Source organism: Falco rusticolus, chromosome 10 (assembly GCF_015220075.1).
Source record: "Falco rusticolus isolate bFalRus1 chromosome 10, bFalRus1.pri, whole genome shotgun sequence".
Taxonomy (NCBI): domain Eukaryota; kingdom Metazoa; phylum Chordata; class Aves; order Falconiformes; family Falconidae; genus Falco; species Falco rusticolus.
Genome location: NC_051196.1, coordinates 18807762 through 18828077, shown reverse-complemented (window position 1 = coordinate 18828077; position 20316 = coordinate 18807762). Strand labels below are relative to the sequence as shown.

General features: G+C 63.3%; 2 protein-coding genes across 10 annotated transcripts; one reads left to right on the top strand and one right to left on the bottom strand.

Moving 5' to 3' along the window:
• Positions 1-79: 79 nt before the first annotated feature.
• STX3 (syntaxin 3) lies at positions 80-8276 on the bottom strand. 8 transcript variants are annotated; one of them, XM_037402678.1, is made up of 11 exons: positions 7871-8244; positions 6157-6237; positions 5975-6074; positions 5799-5873; positions 5589-5656; positions 4892-5000; positions 4579-4652; positions 4367-4501; positions 3338-3448; positions 825-925; positions 80-571 (listed from the first exon to the last, which is right to left on the bottom strand). In XM_037402678.1, the coding sequence occupies exons 1-10, from the start codon at positions 7898-7900 to the stop codon at positions 848-850; spliced, it is 861 nt and encodes a 286-aa protein (XP_037258575.1). In that variant the 5' UTR covers positions 7901-8244; the 3' UTR covers positions 80-571; positions 825-847. The 8 variants fall into 8 exon arrangements, 6 of the variants coding, with proteins under 6 accessions (XP_037258575.1, XP_037258574.1, XP_037258571.1 ...); XM_037402677.1 differs by lacking the exon at positions 3338-3448 and adding an exon at positions 3129-3239 and having other exon boundaries at positions 7871-8227; XR_005106532.1 differs by lacking the exon at positions 80-571 and adding an exon at positions 3559-3583 and having other exon boundaries at positions 827-925; positions 7871-8239.
• Positions 8277-8792: 516 nt separating this feature from the next.
• PATL1 (PAT1 homolog 1, processing body mRNA decay factor) lies at positions 8793-19945 on the top strand. 2 transcript variants are annotated; one of them, XM_037402998.1, is made up of 19 exons: positions 8793-8860; positions 9073-9184; positions 9522-9739; positions 9827-9901; positions 10662-10856; positions 10948-11049; positions 11424-11513; positions 11714-11925; positions 11999-12088; positions 12257-12440; positions 14094-14217; positions 14426-14523; positions 14626-14685; positions 15226-15374; positions 16035-16194; positions 16935-17090; positions 17737-17828; positions 18537-18686; positions 18920-19945. In XM_037402998.1, the coding sequence occupies exons 1-19, from the start codon at positions 8846-8848 to the stop codon at positions 18939-18941; spliced, it is 2304 nt and encodes a 767-aa protein (XP_037258895.1). In that variant the 5' UTR covers positions 8793-8845; the 3' UTR covers positions 18942-19945. The 2 variants fall into 2 exon arrangements, with proteins under 2 accessions (XP_037258895.1, XP_037258894.1); XM_037402997.1 differs by having other exon boundaries at positions 9824-9901.
• Positions 19946-20316: the final 371 nt, after the last annotated feature.

Genomic DNA, 20316 nt, shown 5'->3' with positions numbered 1-20316 from the left:
TCCCGGAGGTCATGTGTGCATCAGGGCTTGTCTGCCCCTGCTGAGACCCCTCTCCCCAACGCAGCACCCTGGAGCAGGGCATGGGTGATCTCTTTATTCAGGAGGAGGGCTGTGGTGCGGGTGGCTGCACATCCAAAGAGCTGGTGAGACTGAGAAGTCGCTGCAGACGAGCTCCGAGCGAGGAGAGAGGTTCCTCCTTCCTCCCCGAGCAAGGCAGAGCCCTCTATGTCACCCGCACGCTGCCCTGGGGAGGAATGCGGCTCCTCTGGCTGCTCTGTGCCGCTGAGGAGGGGGCTGCTTTTCGCAGGGACCGCTGACCATCGGCCAAATGGAGGATGGGGAGTGAGGGGGGACCTTGGGGCATCCACCCGGTGGTGGGAGGGAAGAGGGGAGTAGGGCAGGTGGTCTGCATTCCTCCGGGGACGCATGGGCTGTGGCAGAGGGATGTCCTCGGGTCTCCGGGGACAAGGGCTTGGCAGGTGCATCCCAGGGCCAGCTGTCGGGGTCTCTCCGATAGCTGGAGCCGCAGATGGGATCATCCGGGTGGCGAGGCAGGATGGGGAAAGGCCACCTGCAACAGGGAGGAAGATGAGGTGTCGCTGAGGAAGGGGAGGCAGCTCCCAGCACTGCAGCTGTTTCTGTCCCTCCCTGGTGTGGCTGCCTGGGGACACCCAGTCTCTGCCGGTGCCTTATGGACGCGCTGGCCAAGTCCGGGGTGGCTGAATCCTGTCTGGCACAACCCTGCCGAGGCCTGAACCCGCTTTCCAGGTATGGGGTGGTACCAAGGACCCTAACTGCCACCCTCCCGCGGTGTGCCTGGTCACCTGGAGGGCAGCGGGTGAGGGTCTTAGGCGAAGATGCTCCCAATGCTGGCAGCCAAGATGATGACGAGGATGATGCAGCATATCATGATCATAATCTTCTTCTGCATGGGGAGAGAGGGGCGGTGAGGCAGGGCTGTGGGTGACACGGGGTTGGGGAGGGGGGACAATAGACAGGGGAGGCAGCAGGGCAGGGGTGAGCTGGTTGTGTGCAGCACCAGGATGGGGCTGTGCCAGCGTCCCTCTGGGACAGGCGGCCCAGCACCGGCACAGGGAGGACACATCCCCGTCACCATGTCTTACCCAGAATCATGGGAGATGATCTGGCCCAGTCTGGCAGAGCCCACGGGGCTTGGGATTGTCCCCAGTCCCATGTTGCCCCATCACATGCCCAACCCAAGGGGCTGCTCCTCCGCCAGCCCCTGCCAAGGGGCTGCTTCGCTCCAGCACCTGAAAACAGGGGCTGGTCGCAGAGCCCAGGCCCTTGGCCAAAGCCACCAGCCCTGGGGCAGCCCCCCCCCTGCTTTGGGTGTCTGGGGTGCCAGCACCCTGCTTGTTCCCGCAGTGCCTCAGCATCATGTGCATGGAGAGGAGGGGTGCAGGGCAGGCATCAGCAGGGATCTTTATTTAACGGGAATTAAATAACCACGACTGCCACATACTCCTGCCCTGGCTCACCGCAGCACAGGGGCGGTCGCCGCCGGGGCATGTGCCAGCCACAGACATTAAGGCCAAGAGGGGACAGGGTCCCCTGCAGCTCCGTCTGCCATGGCACAACAGACAGCAAAGCATGGCCAGGCCCACCGACACCTGCTGGTGCCACCAAACCCCCTGTCCTGACCGTATTCCCATCCCTTGTCCTTCTGGGGTGCCATGAGGTGCTTGTCTGCCCCGAGCAAGGCACCTCATCTCTGCTCCTTGCTTGAGCTGCAGCACTGGCTGCCATGTCCCTGCAGTGTCACGGTGCTGGCATGGGCCCTGGCCCCCTTGCTCCCCCCAGCAAGAGATGGGGGACCAGAAGATGTTGGTTTATCAGCAAAGGGAAAATAAATAGTTGAGTCCTGTCCCCTTCCCACAGGGGACATGAGGACAAGCGCGGGCAGACCCCAAGGACCAGCAGGGCATGGTCTGGCAGGGGAGAGCACTCCGGTGACAGGACCCCTCCGTGGAGGGACGGGCGGTGGTGCTGAGCCGGAGCCCAGGGCAGGAGCCAGCACACAGGGGCTGAGGGCAGCAGGTCCGGGAGAAGCAGGGAGAGGAGGGGGCCAGGCTGTGGTGCCAGGGAGGGTCCAGCTGGGAGACATCACTGCTGGGATGTTTGGAAGAGTCTGGTGGAGGGAAAGGGGGAGATGTCAGCCCCAAGCCGGAGAGGCTGGCAGGGAAGGGGGAGAGTTGCTGCAGCAGGGTCTGGAGGGAGTGGAGATGACAGGGACCGACACAGGGAACACACAGCCAAGCACAGAGCTGAAATCCAGACCCTTGAGCACCATGGAGCCCCGAACACTGCAGACAACCAAGCAACATGGAGCCCCAAGCACCGCAAACCCTGAGCACCATAGAGCCAAGGCTGCCGGCCAGCCAGCACCCCCAGCCCCAAAGACAGCAGCAGGAACTGAAGCAGTGCAGAGTGAGAGCCCGCCGCAGGCAGAGCAGCCCGGGCAGGGCACGGCGGTGGGGCCACCTGGCCGTGCCCACTTGCCATCCCCAAGCCCTCCGTGTCCCCACGGTGAGTCCCATGCCCCCGACACTTACAGACACAGCCCCCACCTCAGGGGCTATTGTTTAGCCCCACAGAAAGTCCGATGATGAGGGCAACTATCCCCAGCAAGAGCAGCACTATCACTGCCAAAATCAGCATCTTCTGGAGGGGTGGGAGAGGAGAGAGGGGCCAGTTACGTTTGCCCCGTGCCAGGGAGGCGGACAGAAAGCAGAGGTGGGCACAGAGGAGTGCAGAAGAGTCAGAGATGCTGCAGACCCGGGGATGGGACAGGAGGGGCTGAGCCCTCACCAGCTCATGACACCTGAAGGTAGGAGGGGGCTCAAGGGCTGGGGCTGGGTGGGGGGGACAGAGAGGGACCAAGCTGCCACCCCATGGGGGTCACAAGGGAGGAGGAGTAGGGACCAGCTGGGGTGGCTGGGGGTCACTGGGTGCGGGTGGGGGACACAAGAGGTGGCCAGGGTGACATGGGAGTCTCAGGGCCACTGGACAATAGGGGGCATTGGGAGATGTAAGGGATGGAGGGGGACACCAGGGGTGCCTTTGGGATGCTGGGGGGGGATGACACTGGGGCCGTCGGGCCATCTCACCCTCCTGGCCTCACTTTGGTACTTCACGGCCTTTTTGGTGTCGGCCACGGCCCGCTCCACGAAGCCGACGGACTGGTCCATGTTGTTCTCTATGCGGTCGATCATGGCTCCCTACAGGGCACGGGGGCAGCGGGGCAGAAGCAAAGAGAGACGGAGAGAAAGCGGGGGGCACTGAGAGCACCCAGGTGTGCTGGCACCCACCCACCCACCTTGCGCGCCTGGCCCTGGTAATGGAGCGCCTTCTTGGTCTGCTGGTTTGCCTGCTCCACGTGCTCAGCCGTGTGCATCACGTGCTGCTCCACGTTATCCAGCAGCCCACCCTGCAGGGACAGGAGAGGGGGCAGGCTCAGCAGGGACCCTGTGGCACAGCCCCACGGCACGTTGCATGGCCCCATGGCACATGGCACAGCCCCATGAGGCAGGTACTCACCCTTCCCCGGTGCACACAGCGGCTCCTCGCATTGCATGGGGGGGACAAAGAGGGGCTGAGAGAGGGGCCGGGACCACCGTGGTGTGGGGAGCACCCCTGCCTGCCCCTGCCTCCCTCCCACGTGCTCTCACAGCCTTGGGTGCTGGGTGGCCCCACGGGGACCTGCGTGCCGGTCAGCACTCAGCCCTGCATGGCTCCATGCCTGGGTCCCCCTGCATGGGTCCCTGTGCTGCCCTGCACGGCCCCGTGCAGGTGTCCACGTGTCTTCATGCCACCCTGTGTCCCCACGGAGCCCTGTGCAGCCCTGTGTGCCGGTCCCTCCTTGTCCTCATGCACTGATCCCTGCTCATCCCATGCAGCCCCATGCACAGGTCCCTCACTGTCCCAGCGCATCCCCATGCACAGGTGCCTTGCTGTCCCAATGCAGCCCTTGCACCAATCCCTGCTCATCGCCATGCAGCCTTTGCACTGATTCTTGCTCATTTTTGTGCAGCCCCTTGCACCAGTCCCTGCTTGTCCCCATCCACAGGTCCCTGCCTGTCTCCATGCAGCCCATGCACAGGTCCCTGCTCGTCTCCACGCAGCCCTGTGCGCCGATCCCTGCCTGTCCCCATGCACAAATCCCTGCTCATCCCATGCACCCCCTTGCACTGATCCTGGCTTACCCCTGCTTGTCCCCATGCACAGGTCTCCACCAGTCCCCGTGCAGCCTTGTGCACCGATCTCTGCCTGTCCCCGTGCACCAATCCCCACCAGTCCTCGTGCAGCCCCGTGCACCGGTCCCCGGCGGCCCCCCTGCAGCCTGTACCTGGTTCTCCACCAGCATGGCGATGTCAACAAACATGTCATGGAGCTCCTTGATGCTGCTCTCCAGCCGCACGATGTCCTTGTGCCGCCCCTCGATCTCGCTCAGCGCCTGCTTCGAGATCTGCGAGTCCATGATCTGCAACGGAGCGGGGCGGCGGGGCTGTCAGCGGGGGGGCCCTGGCCCCCCGCAGCCCCCAGCCCCCGGGTGCTCACCCCCGAGGTGAAGATGGAGGGGTTCCCGCTCTCCAGCATCTCCTCCAGCTCCTCATCAGTCGTGTTCTTGCCGGCTGCAGGCACGTGGGGTCAGCAGTGGGGACAGGCCACGTCCCCTTTGCCAAAGGGGTGGGGCCTGTAACGACTAGCTCCACCCACTTTGCCAATGGGATGGGGTCTGTGGGGTCAGGCCCGCCCCCTTTTCCAAATAAGGGGGGTGTTTGGGGCCTGGCCCCGCCTGCTTCATAAAAGGGGCGGGGGCTGCAGGAGCAGGCTCCGCCCACTCCCCCGAGGGGCGGGGCCGGGCACGCACTGATCTCAAGCTGGCGCTGGATCCGGCCCTTGCTGCGCTCCCGGAAGTCAACCTGCGCCTCGTTGTACTTGGTCATGACATCAACGAACTTGCGGGACAGGACCGAGTGCTGGGGACAGGGACACGGTGCTGGGCACACCCCGGGCATGGCACCCCCCCGGCGGGACCCGGTGCTGGGGACAGGGACATGGCACTGGGGACACCTCAGGCATGGCACCCCCACAGTCCCTGCAGAACAGGACCCAGTGCTGGGGACGGGGACATGGGACACCCCAGGCATGGCATGTCCCCATGGACTGCTTTCCCAGGGGACAGGAGTGTGACGCTGGGGACATCCCAGGCATGGCAAATCCCAGCCCCAGGGGACAGGAGCAAGGTGTGGCACTGGGGACACCCCCAGCCCTGGGGACAAGACGGGGTGCTGGGGGTGGGGACGAGGAGGCAAAGCAGTGACACTCTGGGTATGGCGTGTCCCCAGACTAAGGAGCTAGGGCAGGATGAAGTCCTGGGGCTGGGGACATGGGACCCAGGGAATGGCATGTCCCAGCCCACGGGGGACAGGAGAGGGCTGGGGAAGGACACCGAGGACATGCCACATCTCCAAGCCCGTGGGGGACAGAGTGGGATGGGGTGCTCAGGACCTGGGGGTGCTGGGTGGGGACAACCCTGGCAGCGGGTCCCGGGGACTAGAGCTCACCTGGGACTTGCGTATCCGGAGGTCAGCGGAGGAGCGTGCCTCGTCCTGCTCGATGTTCCTCTCCATGCCTGGCGAGAGAGGACCACAGCCCATCTGGGACCTTCCCATGGCCCCCATGGCCACAGTGTCCCCAGCAGCCCCTGCCCTTCCCGTGGGGATAGAAGGACCAGTAGGGCTGGCTGCCACTGTGGTGGGGACACGGCCACTCACTCTTCAGCTTGTTGCGGACGCTGTTGGCCATTTTCTTGATCTCTGCCGTCAGCTGCTCCAGGTCGTCTTTGGTCTCTGTGGGGTCATGGCACGTGAGCCGGTGGAGCCACCATGGGAATGTCCCCAGGAAGGGGACCTGTGACCCAGCGAGGGGGTGACACAGCAGCCACACTCACTCTGCTCAGGGATGGGGGCTGAGAGGATGATGCTGTAGAGCTTTTTGGCTTCCTCCACGTTCTCCGAGATCTTATCAATGTTTTGCCGGGTCTCCTCAATCTGGAGAAGGCAGGGAGGATTGGGGGGGTGGGGTGGTTAGGTGACAGCCCCGAGCCCCCCGCCTGCGCCAACCCCCCCTCACCTCTGCGAAGAACTCATCCATGAACGCCGTGTTGTCGACAGCGATCTCCAGCTCATCGGTGTCATCGTCTGCATCCTGCTTCTGCAGGGGCCGGCGTGCAGTGCTCAGGGCTGGTTCCCCCCTGCCTGCACCAGGGAACCCTAGGGACTCCCCCCCACCGGGTGGCAGCTGCCCCAAGGGGCCAGAGCAGCCACCAGGCAGCCCAGGGGTGGGGGGGATGCGGTGGGAGCAGCCATGGGGACGTGGCGGCCCAGGGGGGGGACATCTGCAGCAGGGAGGGGGGGGCGAGCTCATCTCACATCTGGCTGGGGAATTAAGGGATTGCTGGGCTTGGTCGGAGGGAGGGGACAGGGATGGGGACGGGACAGGGGTTTATGGTCCCGACCTTAGTCCTGTGGCGGGTCTGAGCACCGGCCCTTGGCGGGGGGCACAAAGGTGACTGTCGCCCATCACCCTGGCGTCATGCCTCACCACCCACCCACCGGTTCCCACCCCGTCCCCTCCCAGGGTGCCAGCCCCATCCCCCCGCCTCCCCTTGCCGCACCGCCCCCCCCCCCCCCCCCCCAGCACGCCGGGGGTACCCAGCTGCAGTGTCCCTGGGGAGGGGGAAGGCCCTGGCTGGGGACCCCCACCCCCCCACCTCCTCCCACCAGAGTAAAAATAAAATTAATCCCTTGTCTCCCTCCCAAGGGTTTTATCTGATGGCTTCGTAATCCCCACTAAATCCCTGCCAAGCCTCCGTGCCGTGGCTGCCTGCCCCACGCCGGGGCCCAGGCGCAGGCTGAGGGGCTGCTGGGACCCCCACCGCCGGGGGGGAGCCCGCACCGGGGCATGGGGGCAGCGGGGCCCCATGGCATGGCAGGCAAAGGCGGGAGGAGGAAGCAGTGCTGGCAGCGGGGAGTGCAGAGAGGTTGGGGCACAGGATGGGGTGCTGGCCCCCATGGGCACCCCACAGCCGCTCCCTGCCCCCCCAAGGGATGGACCCCCTGCCCCAAACATCCCGGGGGGGGCTGGTGTCTCCCCACTGCACCACACAGCATGGGGGGAACAGCCGTCAGTCTGGGGAGGGTGGTGTCCCCCCACAATATCCTCCCCACCTCTGGATGGCACAGTGGGTTGACCCCTGGTCCCTTCTGCCTGACCCCCCCCATTGCTGTGGGGCTGGGTCTCTGTGCCCCCTATCCCCGTGACACCCCCGTGCACCATGGCGCTGGCTCTCTGAGCTCCCCATCCCTGTGACACCCGCTTGCCCCATGGAATGGGGTCTCGGTGACATCTATCCCCATGCCACCCCCATGAACCATGGGGCTGGCTCTCAGGACCCCTGTCCCTGTGCCACCCCCATGCACCATGGAATGGGGCTGGCTCTCAGGACCCCTGTCCTCATGCCACCCCTGTGCATCATGGGGCTGGCTCCCAGGACCCCCGTCCCCGTGCCACCCCACTGGCTCTCAGGACCCCCCATCCCTGTGACATTCCTGTGCACTATGGGGCTGCCTCTCAGGACCCCCATCCCTGTGACATCCCCTTGCCCCATGGAATGGGGTCTCGGTGACATCCATCCCCATGCCACCCCTGTGCACCATGAGGCTGGCTCTCCAGCCCCCCTGTCCCCATGCCACCCAGCTCCCCAGGCACTGGGGCCCAGCAAGCCCCAGGGACTCCCCCCCCAGGGTGTGCCCCCCATCCCCTCCCCACCCCGGGGGTCTCTCACCGCCTTGAGCTGCTCCAGCCGGTCCTTCATGGTGCCCCCGAGGGCTGGTGTGGCGTGGGGGGGTCCCCGTCCTCACCCACTGCAGTGATGTGGGATGCCACCCTTGGTCCTCCTTGGCCGCCTGGGCCTCCTACATCCAGGCGAGGTGGCGGGTGGCCCTGTCCCTGTCCCTGTCCCCAAGGCGGGGGCTGTCCCTGCGCTAATCCCCAGTGACAGGCACAAGGAAGGCGCCGAGGGGAGGGACGAGGTGGAGCCACCCTTCACCTGGGACACGTGGGGACACGGGCCCGTTAAAGGCGACGGCTGGGGGTGGCCCTGCTCACCCCAGGAGGTGACGGCGAGGTGGGGCTGGTGTGGGTGGCCCCGCTGGGAGGCGAAGGGGAAGCAGGTCCCCACCGGGGTCACGCGCTGACGATGTGTCCTGCCCTGCCACGAGTGGCTGCAACGGGGACATGGCTGGGGAGGGGGCTATGGCTGGGGAGAGGGGATGGGGCTGGGGACGTCTGGGGAGATGGGACAGGGCTGAGGACATGTCTGGGGAGAGGGGACATGGACGGGCTAGGGCCACATCTTGGGACATGTCTGGGGAGAGGGGACAGGGCTGGGGACACGTCTGGGGAAGATGGGACGGGCTGGGGACACGTGGCTGTGCCCGACAGCCCATGCCGACCCTCTTAATGCCGCACACGCGTCCGCGAAAAATTCCACCCGCGGGGCAGGAAAAAAAAAGGGCCCGCTGCCCCTTTAAGAGTAACCCAAGGGGCGGGGCGAAGCTAACATAGTCAAGAGGAGAGGCGTGGTTAGTGAAGGCCACGCCCCCTCATCCGCTCATGCGCCTGCATCCGCCCCGCTGGCGGAGGTGGGGGGCGTGGGTGACGTCATGCGCGTGCGCCCGCGGCGGCGCATGCGCGGCGGGGCCCGGGGCCGGAGCGGGCCGCGCGGAGCCTGCGGGCGGTGGGCGCCGCCGCCGCCGCCATGTTCCGGTACCAGGTCAGCGGGGACGGGGAGTAGCGGGTTAACGGACAGCCAGGGTGGCCACCGGGGTGGCGGGGCTGAGGGGTGGGGTGCACCGGACCGGGTACCCCTCTCCCCACCTCACCCCTCCGTTCCCCCCCCGCGGTCCGGTGGGCCCCTGGGGAGTGCTGAGTGGGCCTAGGCCTGTGGGAGACCCCGGTGCTGACCCCCCGCCCCGCTGTCCCCAGTCCCTGGAGGACTGCCCGCTGGATGAGGATGAAGACGCCTTCCAGGCCCTGGGGGAGGAGGATGAAGATATCGACCAGTTCAACGACGATACGTTTGGAGCCGGGGCTGTGGGTGAGAGCGCCACTTCGAGACCCCCATACCCCCCCCCATTACCCTCAGATTCCCCTCCCTATTACCCACAGATTCCCCTCCCTGTTACCCACAGATCCCCCTCCCGTCACCCACAGATCCCCCTCCCCCTTTACCCTCAGGACCCCCCGCCATTACTCTCAGATCCCTCTCGCTGTTACCTTCAGGACACCCCCACATTACCCTCAGACGCCCCCTGTTACCCTCAGATCCCCTTCCCATTACCCTCAGGGGGTCTTAGGCTCAGGGCTGAGCCCCCCCCCACCTCACCGCCTCTTCTGCCCTTGCGAGCATTTCCCTCACCGGGGCTCCCCTGCAGATGACGACTGGCAGGAGGCACATGAGCGGCTGGCAGAGCTGGAAGACAAACCGGTGGCAGCCCGGGAGCAGGATGGGCCCAGTGGTGAGGACGCAGAGGCAGACCTACTGGGCGAGCCCGAGGACATGCTGGCAGAACGCTTGACCCGGCTGGTTATTGACAGCGAGCTGGAGGACCCTGCTATCATGCAGGCTGTGCAGACCAGGGCCCCCGTGCAGGTGGGCATGGGGCTGGCGAGGGTGCAAGCCTGGGGTGGGTGAGGGTCCTGCGGCACCGTGCTGACTCCCTGTCTTGCTTTCCAGCAGCCTGGAGGGCTGAACTCCAGCATCTGGGACAGCTCAGCTGTCCTGCGGCGCATGCGGGGGCCGCTTCTCACTCAGGTAGGGTGGCAGCTGCGGTGGCTTCGTTAACGCCCTCCCCAACCCCCTGGGGCAGCAAGTTGGGTGCTGAAGGGCAATAGGTGCTGTACTGCCACAGGCTCGTCCGCGCTGGGCAGCCCCTCCAGATCGGCCTGTGATGGTGGAGCGCTCTCCTTGCCCCTGGCTGGGTCTGGGTGGCCGTGGTTCGGCTCATTTGTGGACCCTCTTAGACATCACCCTTCGTCGTCCCCTCAGAGGCTGGAGAGCTGGGCTGCGGGGGTTACTGCTGACCCATGGTCCTTGGTGATGTCTGAGAGATGTCGGCCACTCCCTTCAGGGTTTTGGGATTGTCAGTGCCTCAAGGCGGAAGATATTTTTTTTTTTTTCAGTTTTAATTAAAGAGTCAGGCTTTTAAGTGCAAGCAGAGCGTGCTGCACGGCCAGCCCTCTCCTGGCTCTGCAGGGCTGCTGAGGGCTGGGAACCGACCGTGTGCGTGCAGCCTGTGCGGTGGTGACACAGGGTTCCCATGCTTGGGCAGAGCTGTCATCGCAAACAGGCATCTTGGCAGGGATGTGGTTGCTGCAGGGCAGGCCCTGGGGGTCCCCAGGACCCCCCGCCATGGTGTGGGTCTCCTGGGGAAGCACAGTGGGTTGCAGAGGAGAATTGGCGGAAGGAAGGATGGGATGCTGGGAACGTCCGTGGGACACACGGTGCCAGTCCTCCCCGTGCCGGTCAGTGACTGTTATCCTGGGGGGAGCTTTCTCTCCCCTTCCACTTGTAGGAGATGCCATCGGTGTCTGTGCTGGACTATGCTCTGCCTCAGAGACCTCCCCAGGTTCGAGAGGAAGACCGGGACCCTTCCGAGCGGGTGCTGCCCCGGCGTTCATCATCCCCTGTCATCGGGAGTCCCCCTGTCCGGGCTGTCCCCATTGGTACCCCCCCCAAGCAGGCTGCCATGCCCAACTTCAACCAGCAGGTACCTCTCCCCGGCCCTGCTCATGGCTCGGAGGGTGCAGGCTCGTTCCCAGCAAGCTGACAGAGTGACTGTGCTCGTTCCCTCCTCCTAGATCCTGTGTCCGAAGCCTGTCCACATCCGAGCTACCATGCAGCAGCGCTACCCTGCTCCCTACGGCGAAAGGATGTCTCCCAACCAGCTCTGCAATGTACCGGTATGCAGCCCCCTCTGCACCTCTCCTTGTGGGTGCTGATTTCGAGCTCCCTGTTACTGGGAGGTCTTCCAGCCTCCCCAGTGCCCCCTCCCTTCCTCCTTCCTGCAGCTCCGAGCCCTGGTGGCCGTGGACCTATTGCTGTCACGCACAGCCAGCCAGCTGCTCGTCTCGGTTACAGAGATGTCTCTAGTTCTCTTGGCCCAGCTGCCTCATCCTGCTAGCTCAGCCCTATTCCCTGGAGCCTGGCCTGGCCCCCAGCCCACCAGGGGCACCTTGCTGGGGCTTTGTCTTGTGCTGTCACCCACTCCCTGTCTGTCCACCATCAGCTGTGCCAGGGCTGTGACTGAGGTCCTTTTTCCCTTCTCTTTCCCTAGAATTCCTCCCTCCTGGGCCACCCGTTCCCCCACAGTGTCTCTCCAGTTCTCACCCACCTGCAGAGAGCACAGCTGCTCGGAGGAGCCCAGGTAAAGCCCCCTTTGCTCCTTTCCTGCACTTTCCTGGCCCCACCACCGGCAGGGTCCTGCAGTTTTCTCTGCCTGGCTGCAGGAGCTGGCTCTGCATGGCTCTTTCTGGCCGTCGCAGACGCGGCTGCCCTGCCTGGGCCTTTCCCTTTGCCCCCAAACCTCCCCCCGGCTGACTTGGGGCACCCTCTCTGCCCTGCCAGGCTGGCCGAATGTCTCCCAGCCAGTTTGCCCGCGTCTCTGGCCTGGTTGGGAGCCCCCTCCCCTCCGTCAATCCCAAGCTGCTCCAGGGCAGAGTTGGGCAGATGATGTCTCCAGCCAGCGGGTTTCGTGCCTTCTTCGGGGCTCCCCCCGCTCCACCTCCCTCTCAGCCGCAGCACCCGCCGGGCCCTGGATCCCACCTGCAGGGCCTGAGGTAGGTGCCGTCCCTCTCCTGGCCACTTGCCCGCTCTCTGCAGCTGCCTCTGAGCCTTCCCTGCTCTCCCCAGGCCGCAGCCTCAGATGTTCCGACCGGACACGACCCACCTGCACCCCCAGCACCGCCGGCTCCTGCACCAGCGGCAGCAGCAGAACCGAAAGTGAGTGCTGGCCCGGTGCCGGGAGAGGGGCTGCCTGGCACGGGGTGGGTTGCATTGCCCCCCCCTCAACACGGCGGGGTTGTGCTGCCGGGGCTAGCCTGTGCACCGCTCTCTGTCCCTTCCTGTAGCTCCTGTGTGCTCACGGGTGCCCTTCTTGCCTCCTGCCAGCCAGCACCGCAGCCTCAACGGCTCAGTAGGGGACCGAGGGGGCCACCGGAGCAGCCACCAGGAGCAGATACGCAAAGACCCCTACGCCAACCTCATGCTGCAGCGGGAAAAGGACTGGGTGTCCAAGATCCAGATGATGCAGCTGCAGAGCACTGACCCCTACCTGGATGATTATTACTACCAGGTACCAGAGAGGGGGAAGCACCCAGCCCATGCCGTTGTGTCTCCCATGGCCGCTGGCAGGGCAGCGCCTTAACATAGGACTGGCATCTTCCCGGCTGTGCCGAGGGGTGTTGGGTGGGAGGGGGATGCTAGTGCCAGGAGTGATGCAGCAGAGGAAGTGTTTTGAGATCTGGTTGTGGGGAACGTGCCGGAGGGGGAATGCGGAGGGACGGGGTGGGGTGAGCATCCCCAGCGAGGGAAGTTGGGCAGCGGCGAGGGAAGAGCTGCCTTCCTGTTCTTGGGTGAGGTCTCTAGGGGTGAGGAGATGTTGGGATGCTGACAGTGTGGGTTCGGAAGCCGCAGCAGAAGACAGGAGAGCGGTACCTCTGTGTCAGAAGCTTTGTGTAATAGTGGTGAAATGAAACCACCCAGAATGGGGGATGGGGAAGCTGCTAAATGGAAAGTGCAAGAGAGAGCCCTGGGCAGGGAATGGCTGTGTAAGGAGGACTCCAGGCTGACAGGGTGGTGGTGAAGCCTGTGGGGTCCAAAGAGCAAAGTGGAGAAAGTGGATGGGGAGAGACTGCTCCTGCTCTTTTCCAGTTCAAGAATAGGGAGCACCAGACAGGGCTGGGAGGAGCCAGATTTGGAGCAGACGAAGCAAGGTGATGGCTCAGCTCTTGCCAACAGTGGTAGATGCTCAAAGCTCACCTGGGTTCAGGGGCGCACAGGGCAACTTCATGCGAGGGAAATCTGTGGAGGGCTTCAAGATACGTAGGATGGCTGCTTGGCTTGGGAGATTGAACAGGGCTCACGAGGTGGCTGGGAGTGTTTCTGGGGCAGTCATTAGCTCTGCGAGGGGTTTGGCCCCTATCTTCATGAAGCAGGTGCAGAGGAGCCAGCCACACACCTGGAAAGTTCTGGGAGCAGTCAGTGCGGGCATGAGTGTGGGGCAGAGCAGGGAGGGCGGCTGCCGGTGTGGCTTCAGCCTGTGGTGGAACGGGTCAGAGCGATCCAGTCCCCGGCATGGTGGGCCAGGGGCCCAAGTGGGAGCAGGGACAAGGGCTGGCTGCGGGATGTCTGGGCTCTGGTGGCAGCTGGCAGGAGGGCCGTGGCCGGTGGGTCCATCTGCTCTGGGGTTAGTGGGAGGCATTGCACCAGTAGAGGTTTTCCGGGAGCTGTGGGTGAGCTGATCCCCAGTAGAGGAGAGGAACTGGTGTGGCTGTGGCTGGGACGTGAGTCAACAAAGTTGTGTCATTGCGAAAGAGGCAAACATTGGCCAGGGTGGATGGGAAGAGCGCGCGAGCACTGGTGTGAGAGGCCTCAGCCACATGCTGCCCAGCCTGGGCATGGTGCTAACAGCAAGGCAGGCTAACTGGAGTGTGCTGGGAAGGACTGGGAGCTGGGGACCTCACAGGGAGAGTAGATTTGTCATTGTTGAGAAAGAGAGACCCAAGGAGGACCTTTGACCTCTGTAATCTCAAGGGATGATAGGAGGATGCCATCGTCCACTCGTATACTGGGGGAAGAACACTGATCTAAAATCCTGCTGCTGCTGTTGGGAAGACCAGTAAGGGATGGGCGAGGGAGGGAGCACAGACTGGGGAGAGGGACGTGTTGCATCAGTCCTTGCCAACTGGTTTTTCGGGGGTCTCAACCTCTCCTCTCCCTGCCTCAGAATTACTTCCAGAAGCTGGAGAAGTTGTCAGCAGCAGAGGAAGTCCACGGCGATGGTCCCAAGAAGGAACGCACCAAACTCATCACACCTCAGGTGGCTAAGCTGGAGCACACCTACAAGCCAGGTCAGCGCTCCCTTCCCCATGCAGCCTGGAACCCCGCAGGTGGTGAAAGGGGGCGGTGGTTCATTCTGGGCTGGGGCAGGGGGTCTCATGGGTGCCAGCTGGAGTTTGGAGGTAGCCACGGGGCTACTTTTGGGCCAGAGATAAAGGTGGTGAGGTAGGGTCAGGCCCAGACTGACTCCTTTGCTTCCCTTCTCCCTCTTTCCTGCAGTGCAGTTTGAGGGCTCGCTGGGGAAGCTCACGGTTTCCAGCGTCAACAACCCCCGGAAGATGATCGATGCGGTGGTGACCTCCCGCAGCGAGGATGATGTGAGTTCTGGCCCTGCCTCCCCTCCGATGCAGCTCTGCGGCTGGTGCCCAGGCCGGCGCAGGAGCTGCTTGCAGTCCTGACGTGCTGTCCCTCCCTGGCAGGAGACGAAGGAGAAGCAGGTTCGAGACAAGAGGCGCCAGACCCTTGTCACAATCGAGAAGGTGAGTTTGAGGGGGACCGCTGTGACCCTCGGAGATCTGTGGGGGGACACGAGGTGGGCAGGGGGACCATGGTGTGGTGCTGAACTCCTCTGGACATCCAGCTGGGGACAAGCCAGCACTCAACAGTGGCTGAGGTCCTGCTTGCAGGAGGTGGGGGCTGTGTGGAGCAGAAAGGCTGGAGCTGGGTACCAGCCTTGCCTTCACCATGCCCCAAAATGGCCTGTTTTTGGCAAAAAAGACGGGCTTTACAGGGTCTGTTACTGACTCACAGCCATAAGGCAGTAACACCTCAGCTCCCCACAGCCACCGTGCGCGAGGGTGGGTGCTTGTGGATTGCGGAGCCACTGCTCGGTCCCCTCTCACACTGGGTCCGAAGGAGGCTTTGATGTGGTCTGGGCCAGTTTAAGCCGTTCCTGTAGCAGCAAAGGCGATGGGAGGGCGCTGGCTGGGGCTGGGCACGTCCTGGATCTCTGTGGAGCAGTGCTAGTGGATCCCCTAGCAGATCCCTGTGCCCTGCTGTAATCGCAGTCTCTTCTGCAGACGTATAGCCTCCTCCTGGATGTGGAGGACTATGAGAGACGCTACCTCCTGAGCCTGGAAGGCGAGCGGCCGGCCCTGATGGGCGAGAGGAAGCAGAAGATCTGTGATATGTACGACAATCTGAGGGGGAAAGCGCCCGGGCAGGAGAGGTGAGCAGAGCTGCTGTCTGCGACTCGGTCACTGCTGGGAGCTCGGACAGTCCTTGGGCACTTGCAGCTGCTGAAACTGGCTTTCCAGGGACCTATTTCCCAAGGAAGAGTCAGGTTGACTGTCCCAGGGGTGTGTTGGGAACTGGGGAGCTGAAACTACCTTTTTCTTCCCTCCCCCGCCCCCCATTTTCCCCATGCGACTGTTTGCTGTGGTTATGGTCCTATAACAACTAACAACCCCGCAGCTCGGGTGCCATGAACTGTGCCTGTCTGCTTGCTCGCTGGATGTCTGGCTGCCGTGAGCTCTGCACCCCGGCATGTCGCTGGGGTGCCTGCTTTTAAGCCTGTCGCCTCTTGCCTGACCTGTAGCCTCTGCAGCACAGACGGGCAAGGAAGAACACAGGGTCTCAGTGGCTCCTTCTCTGCTGCCCTGTGGGGAACCAGGCCTTCTCCTCCTGCCTAGCCTGTCAGACAGGCAGAAGTTAGGGTTGGGGGTGTTGTGCCTGCACTGTTTTTCCTTCCCTAGGGATGTTTTTTGAGGCGCGTGTGTTTTCTGCCTGCTGCCGGTGCAGGGAAGGCCATGGGTACCCATGGGAATATTCTGCTGTTCCCTGGGCTGCTCCCAGCTGAGGGTCAGCACCTTTCTCCTCACCTTGGCAGGCCGAGTGACGACCACTTCATGCAGATCATGTGCATCCGGAAAGGGAAGCGCCTCGTGGCCCGGATCCTCCCCTTTTTGTCACCCGAGCAAGCAGCCGACGTACTCATGGCGACCGCCAGGAACCTGCCCTTCCTCATCAAGAAGGATGCTCAGGATGAGGTGAGATTCCAGGGGCTGGGAGGGTTCCCCTCACTGTGAGGTGAGGTTGGGTGCGGGGTCTGGATCTCCTCTCCTACACCAGGGAGAGGGCGAATGGCATCGTCTGTCTTAAGGCCGGTTGGTTTTGCCTCTCCTGGGAGACTGCCAGAGGCCTGGGGAGGCTGCAGGAGCTGTGAGCTCCTGGAAGAGCCTGTCCCCCCTGCCTGCTGGCTGGCACGGCACGGCTCAGCTTCGCTGGGAAGGAAGCCGGGGAGGGTTTCTGATAAATGGTGCCTTTGTTTAACGAGCCCAGCTCTTGGCTGAGCGCTAGTGTATCTAAAGGGCTGCGTCTCTGACTCATTGGGCGACAACAGGAGACTCCATCTTCCAGAGACAGAGAGCAGAGGCCAGCATCATCCGAGGGACGTGCCCTCAGCTGTCCTCTGCAATCTTTTTTTATGGAGGGAACAAAAACCCAGGCATCTGTGAAGTAAATCCAAGCTTGTTTTGAGAAAGAGAATGATTTAAGAAGGAAGAAACTTGCCTGAATTTAAAGTGGGCCTGTGCTGACATGGGGGGGTGCTGTTGGCATGTCCCAGCCAGAGCATGCGAGGGGTCTGAAAGCAGAGCCACTGCTGTGTGTGTAGCAGCGAGGCAGCATCTTGTCGGGGTCTGTGAGGCCACGGGGCAGCCCACTGGCCACGGGGAAGCACATTTCCTTGCTGCCGCAGGTCCTGACTCCTCCACTTCTCTCTCTGCAGGTGCTGCCCTGCCTGTTAAGGCCCTTCTCGCACGTTCTCTACCACCTTCCCTTGGGGACGGTCACCAGCCTTGTGCAGCAGCTAACGAACCTACCTCAGAGCGCGACCACGCCAGCGCCCACCAACCTGCACCTCACTGCTGTGCTCCAAAACAAGGTGTTCCCCTCTCCCTTGCTCTGCAGGGGCCATCTCATCCCTCCCACCTTGATATGTCCTGATGTTTTACCATAATTGGGAAACTTTTGAGTTCCCCAGCTGCCTCCCAGTGCTGGATGGCAGAGCCGGATGCAGCCCTGGTGTGGGAGCGGCACAGGAGCTGCAGGCTGCCAGCCCCTGGTGCTCTCCCCTTCCCTTACCGATTAACAAGGGTGTCTGGCAAATTAATCAGCCGTCTGAGCTGACCTGGGACTCTGCTGCAGTCAGCCAGCCAGTTCCCTTGTCTGTCCCGCTGGCTGCAGGCCCCTGCCCTGAAATCTGGACTGGGAGGACAGCTCCTCTGCCATGGGTTCATGAAGACCATCCCTCTGAGCTCACCCCCAGTGCCTGCTCAAGGGGCTGTAACGGCAGGCGGGGATCATCCCGCTTGTGCCACCCTCCCCAGGAGGGCTGGGAGATGGAGGCTATTCTCAGGCACACCCAAAAAATGCTCAGAGGGGAAGAGTGGTGGGAGAAAAGCTTGTCCTCTGCCACAGGGATTCCCTCGCAAGGGATGGCAGCTCTCGGGTGGCCAGCGATTCCTCCTGCAGTTCCTCCCTGGCGGGCTTGCAGTGCCCTCCCTGACACGCTCCCTCTCTCCCTACAGTTTGGCCTGTCCCTGCTGTACTTGGTCTTGAGCCGTGGGGAGGAACTGCAGAGCTCGGACGTGAACACGGAGCTAATGCAGGACAACCAGTGGTGAGCACCTGTCCTCGGCTGTGCCCCGGCCTGGGGGGAGGCAGTGATGCCGTCAGGGTCAGACACTGCACTGTGCAGGATCTGAAGGACGTGGAGGCAGAGCTGATGAATGAGGGGGTTTAATTGCACTCTCGGCAGCAGCACTGAAAACTGCCAGGGTGCTGAAGGAAAGAGAGAAAGGCAGGCCCGAGGCAGAGGGAGGAAGTGGTAGATGCAGCTTGGGACATGCAGGGAGCGGTCCCTTGGAGGGGCAGGGAAGCTGTCACCTCGGCTGAGCAGCCGTAGCGCTTTTAGCCTGAACAGATGGGAGATTGCTGAGTCTCACTTAGCCCTACAGCACCAGGTGCATGGTGGTGGCATTACCGCTCTTGCCTCGGGCCACAAGTGTCCCCACAAGCTCCTGTGTGGCACATTGCAGTGGGACAAGGCCCTGGGGGGCAGGCAGCCCTCGATGGGAGGCTGGGCCCCACAGAGCAGCCGTGGCATCTCAGTGCAGGGCCCTTGGTGGGGCTGCTGAGCGCAGGCAGGACCCTCCCCCATGGCGAGGCCCAGCCTCTGAGGATGTGGCACTGCCTCCGGCTTGGTTCCAGTGCCAAAACATGGCAAGGTGTGCATAGCACGGGGCACCCGGGGCCCCTGAGGGGAGATGGAGAGCGCTTGGCTCCCCAGCACCTCTCACTCTTCCTTTCTCCTGTGCCCCTCTGGCAGGACGGAGGTGATGCTCATGGCAACCCGAGAGCTCCTGCGGATCCCTCAGGCGGCCTTGGCGAAGCCAGTGTCCACCCCCTCGAACCTGATCTCCCTCTTCTCTCGCTATGTCGACCAGCAGAAGCTGAACCTGCTGGAGACAAAATTGCAGTAAGCGTCAGCCCTCTCCTCCCATGTGAGCGTGGCCATGTCCTACAATGGGGGAATGGAAAAGGGTGAAACCAGGGGCACGGGGCGGCTGGGGAAGCTGCGAGCAGGACCGGGGTGGGACGGAGGGGTGAAGCCTGCCTTAAGGGCCCTGATGGAGCAGCCTGGGGTGAGGGGAGTCGCTGCCTCCATGCCGGTGGCTCCTCTGACCCCTCCACCATTGTTCCCGGTACCAGCTTAGTGCACGGGATCCGGTAGGAGGTCCCCCGGCTCCTCGCCACCGCCGTCAGCACCGGAGTGTTCCAGAGGATGGCTGGAGGGCAGGTGGTTCCCCCCACCTCAGCCGCGACGCACGGCCTGGCAGGATGGTTTCCCCCAGCACAGGAGGCACATCTCCTGCCCCGCAATCCTGGCTGGAGAGGCTGGGGAGGGGGGGGATGGTTGGCTGCTCCCCACCCTCTCCAACAAAGTGCTGCCTCTTCCCTGCTGCGCCCAAGCCCCCCCTGCTCCCCCAACAGCTGCTGCTTCTCCCCCCACACACACACGCACACTACTGAGGAAGGTGGGCGCCCCGGGAAGGGGGAGCCGCAGGGCTGGGAGAAGCCCCTTGCTCCCCACCTGTGGGGCAGCAGAGTGGGTCCACCCCCCCCAGCCCACCCTCCCTCCCCGGTCCTTCCCCAGCCCTTCCCCAGCCCCTATGAGCACTGAGGTCTGGTCCCTGCCCTTCCCCAGCCGCGCACACGTGTCTCACGCATGCGCACACCTCTTTTGCACACTTGCCTTGTCTTCCCAAGTCGGCTCCTGCCCGTGCCCCGGGCTCAGCCCCAGCACCCCCAGGGCCAGGGGCGGGGGGCCTTGGCCGTGCCCTGGTGTCCAGCAGCCTCCTCCCAAGCCAGGGGGATTCTGCTGTTCTGCTCCCGGGGGGTGTGGGGGTGTTAATTTTAACTTTTTTTTTTTTTTTTTTTTTTTTTTTTGCTTTTAAAAAAGAAAACAAAGAGATTTGCACATGTAGGTATTTTACAACCAGTAACTCCTCCCTGGCATTAACCAGCTCCCCTTGGCTGCTTCCCAGCCTCCCCCCCAGCCCTTTCCCTCTTCTCTTCCAACTGATCAAGTGGAAAGTTCATTTTATTTTATTTTTTCCTTTGTGCTTTTTTTTTTTTCCCCAACCTCCTCCAGTTTTTGGTTCTGGTTAATGAGAATAAAGTTTCTAAATTTACATTTTTATAGGGTATTGTAAATAAAGATAAATTGTATACTGCCGGGAGCGTGGCCTCTCCTTCTCTGAGGGGACAGCCCCCGCCCCGCCCCGGTTCCCTCCCCGCACCCATGGGCCCCTCCCGCGCTGCACCCAGGGGTGCCCGAGGTTGAGCACAGCCCTGTCCCCGCCCCAGGGGGCCCTAACAGGCATCACCCCCGTATCCCCCGGTAAAGGCCAGTTTCTGAAGGGCGGAGGAGGGCCGGACCTGCCGGCCGGTGCTCCGGACCTAGCCCAGGCCCAGCGGTGCCCCCCGGTCAAAGGTCAGAGGTCACCGCCACCGGGAGGGTAGCGCAGGGGCAATGGCGGCGCGCGTATGGGGAGGCCCCGCCCCCGCGGCCAATCGATAGCGAGATGAGTCATAGCTCAGTTACG

Bases quoted from the DNA above. Each gene is read 5' to 3' on its own strand.
- STX3 (XM_037402674.1), bottom strand. From the start codon at position 7,900: ATGAAGGACCGGCTGGAGCAGCTCAAGGCG. The intron at 6,075-6,156 runs GTGAGGGGGGGT...TGCCTTCTCCAG, and splicing joins TGGATGAGTTCTTCGCAGAG to ATTGAGGAGACCCGGCAAAA. The intron at 5,874-5,974 runs GTGAGTGTGGCT...ATGACCCCACAG, and splicing joins AGCCCCCATCCCTGAGCAGA to AGACCAAAGACGACCTGGAG.
- PATL1 (XM_037402997.1), top strand. The intron at 9,902-10,661 runs GTAGGGTGGCAG...TTCCACTTGTAG, and splicing joins GGGGGCCGCTTCTCACTCAG to GAGATGCCATCGGTGTCTGT. The intron at 12,089-12,256 runs GTGAGTGCTGGC...GCCTCCTGCCAG, and splicing joins CGGCAGCAGCAGAACCGAAA to CCAGCACCGCAGCCTCAACG.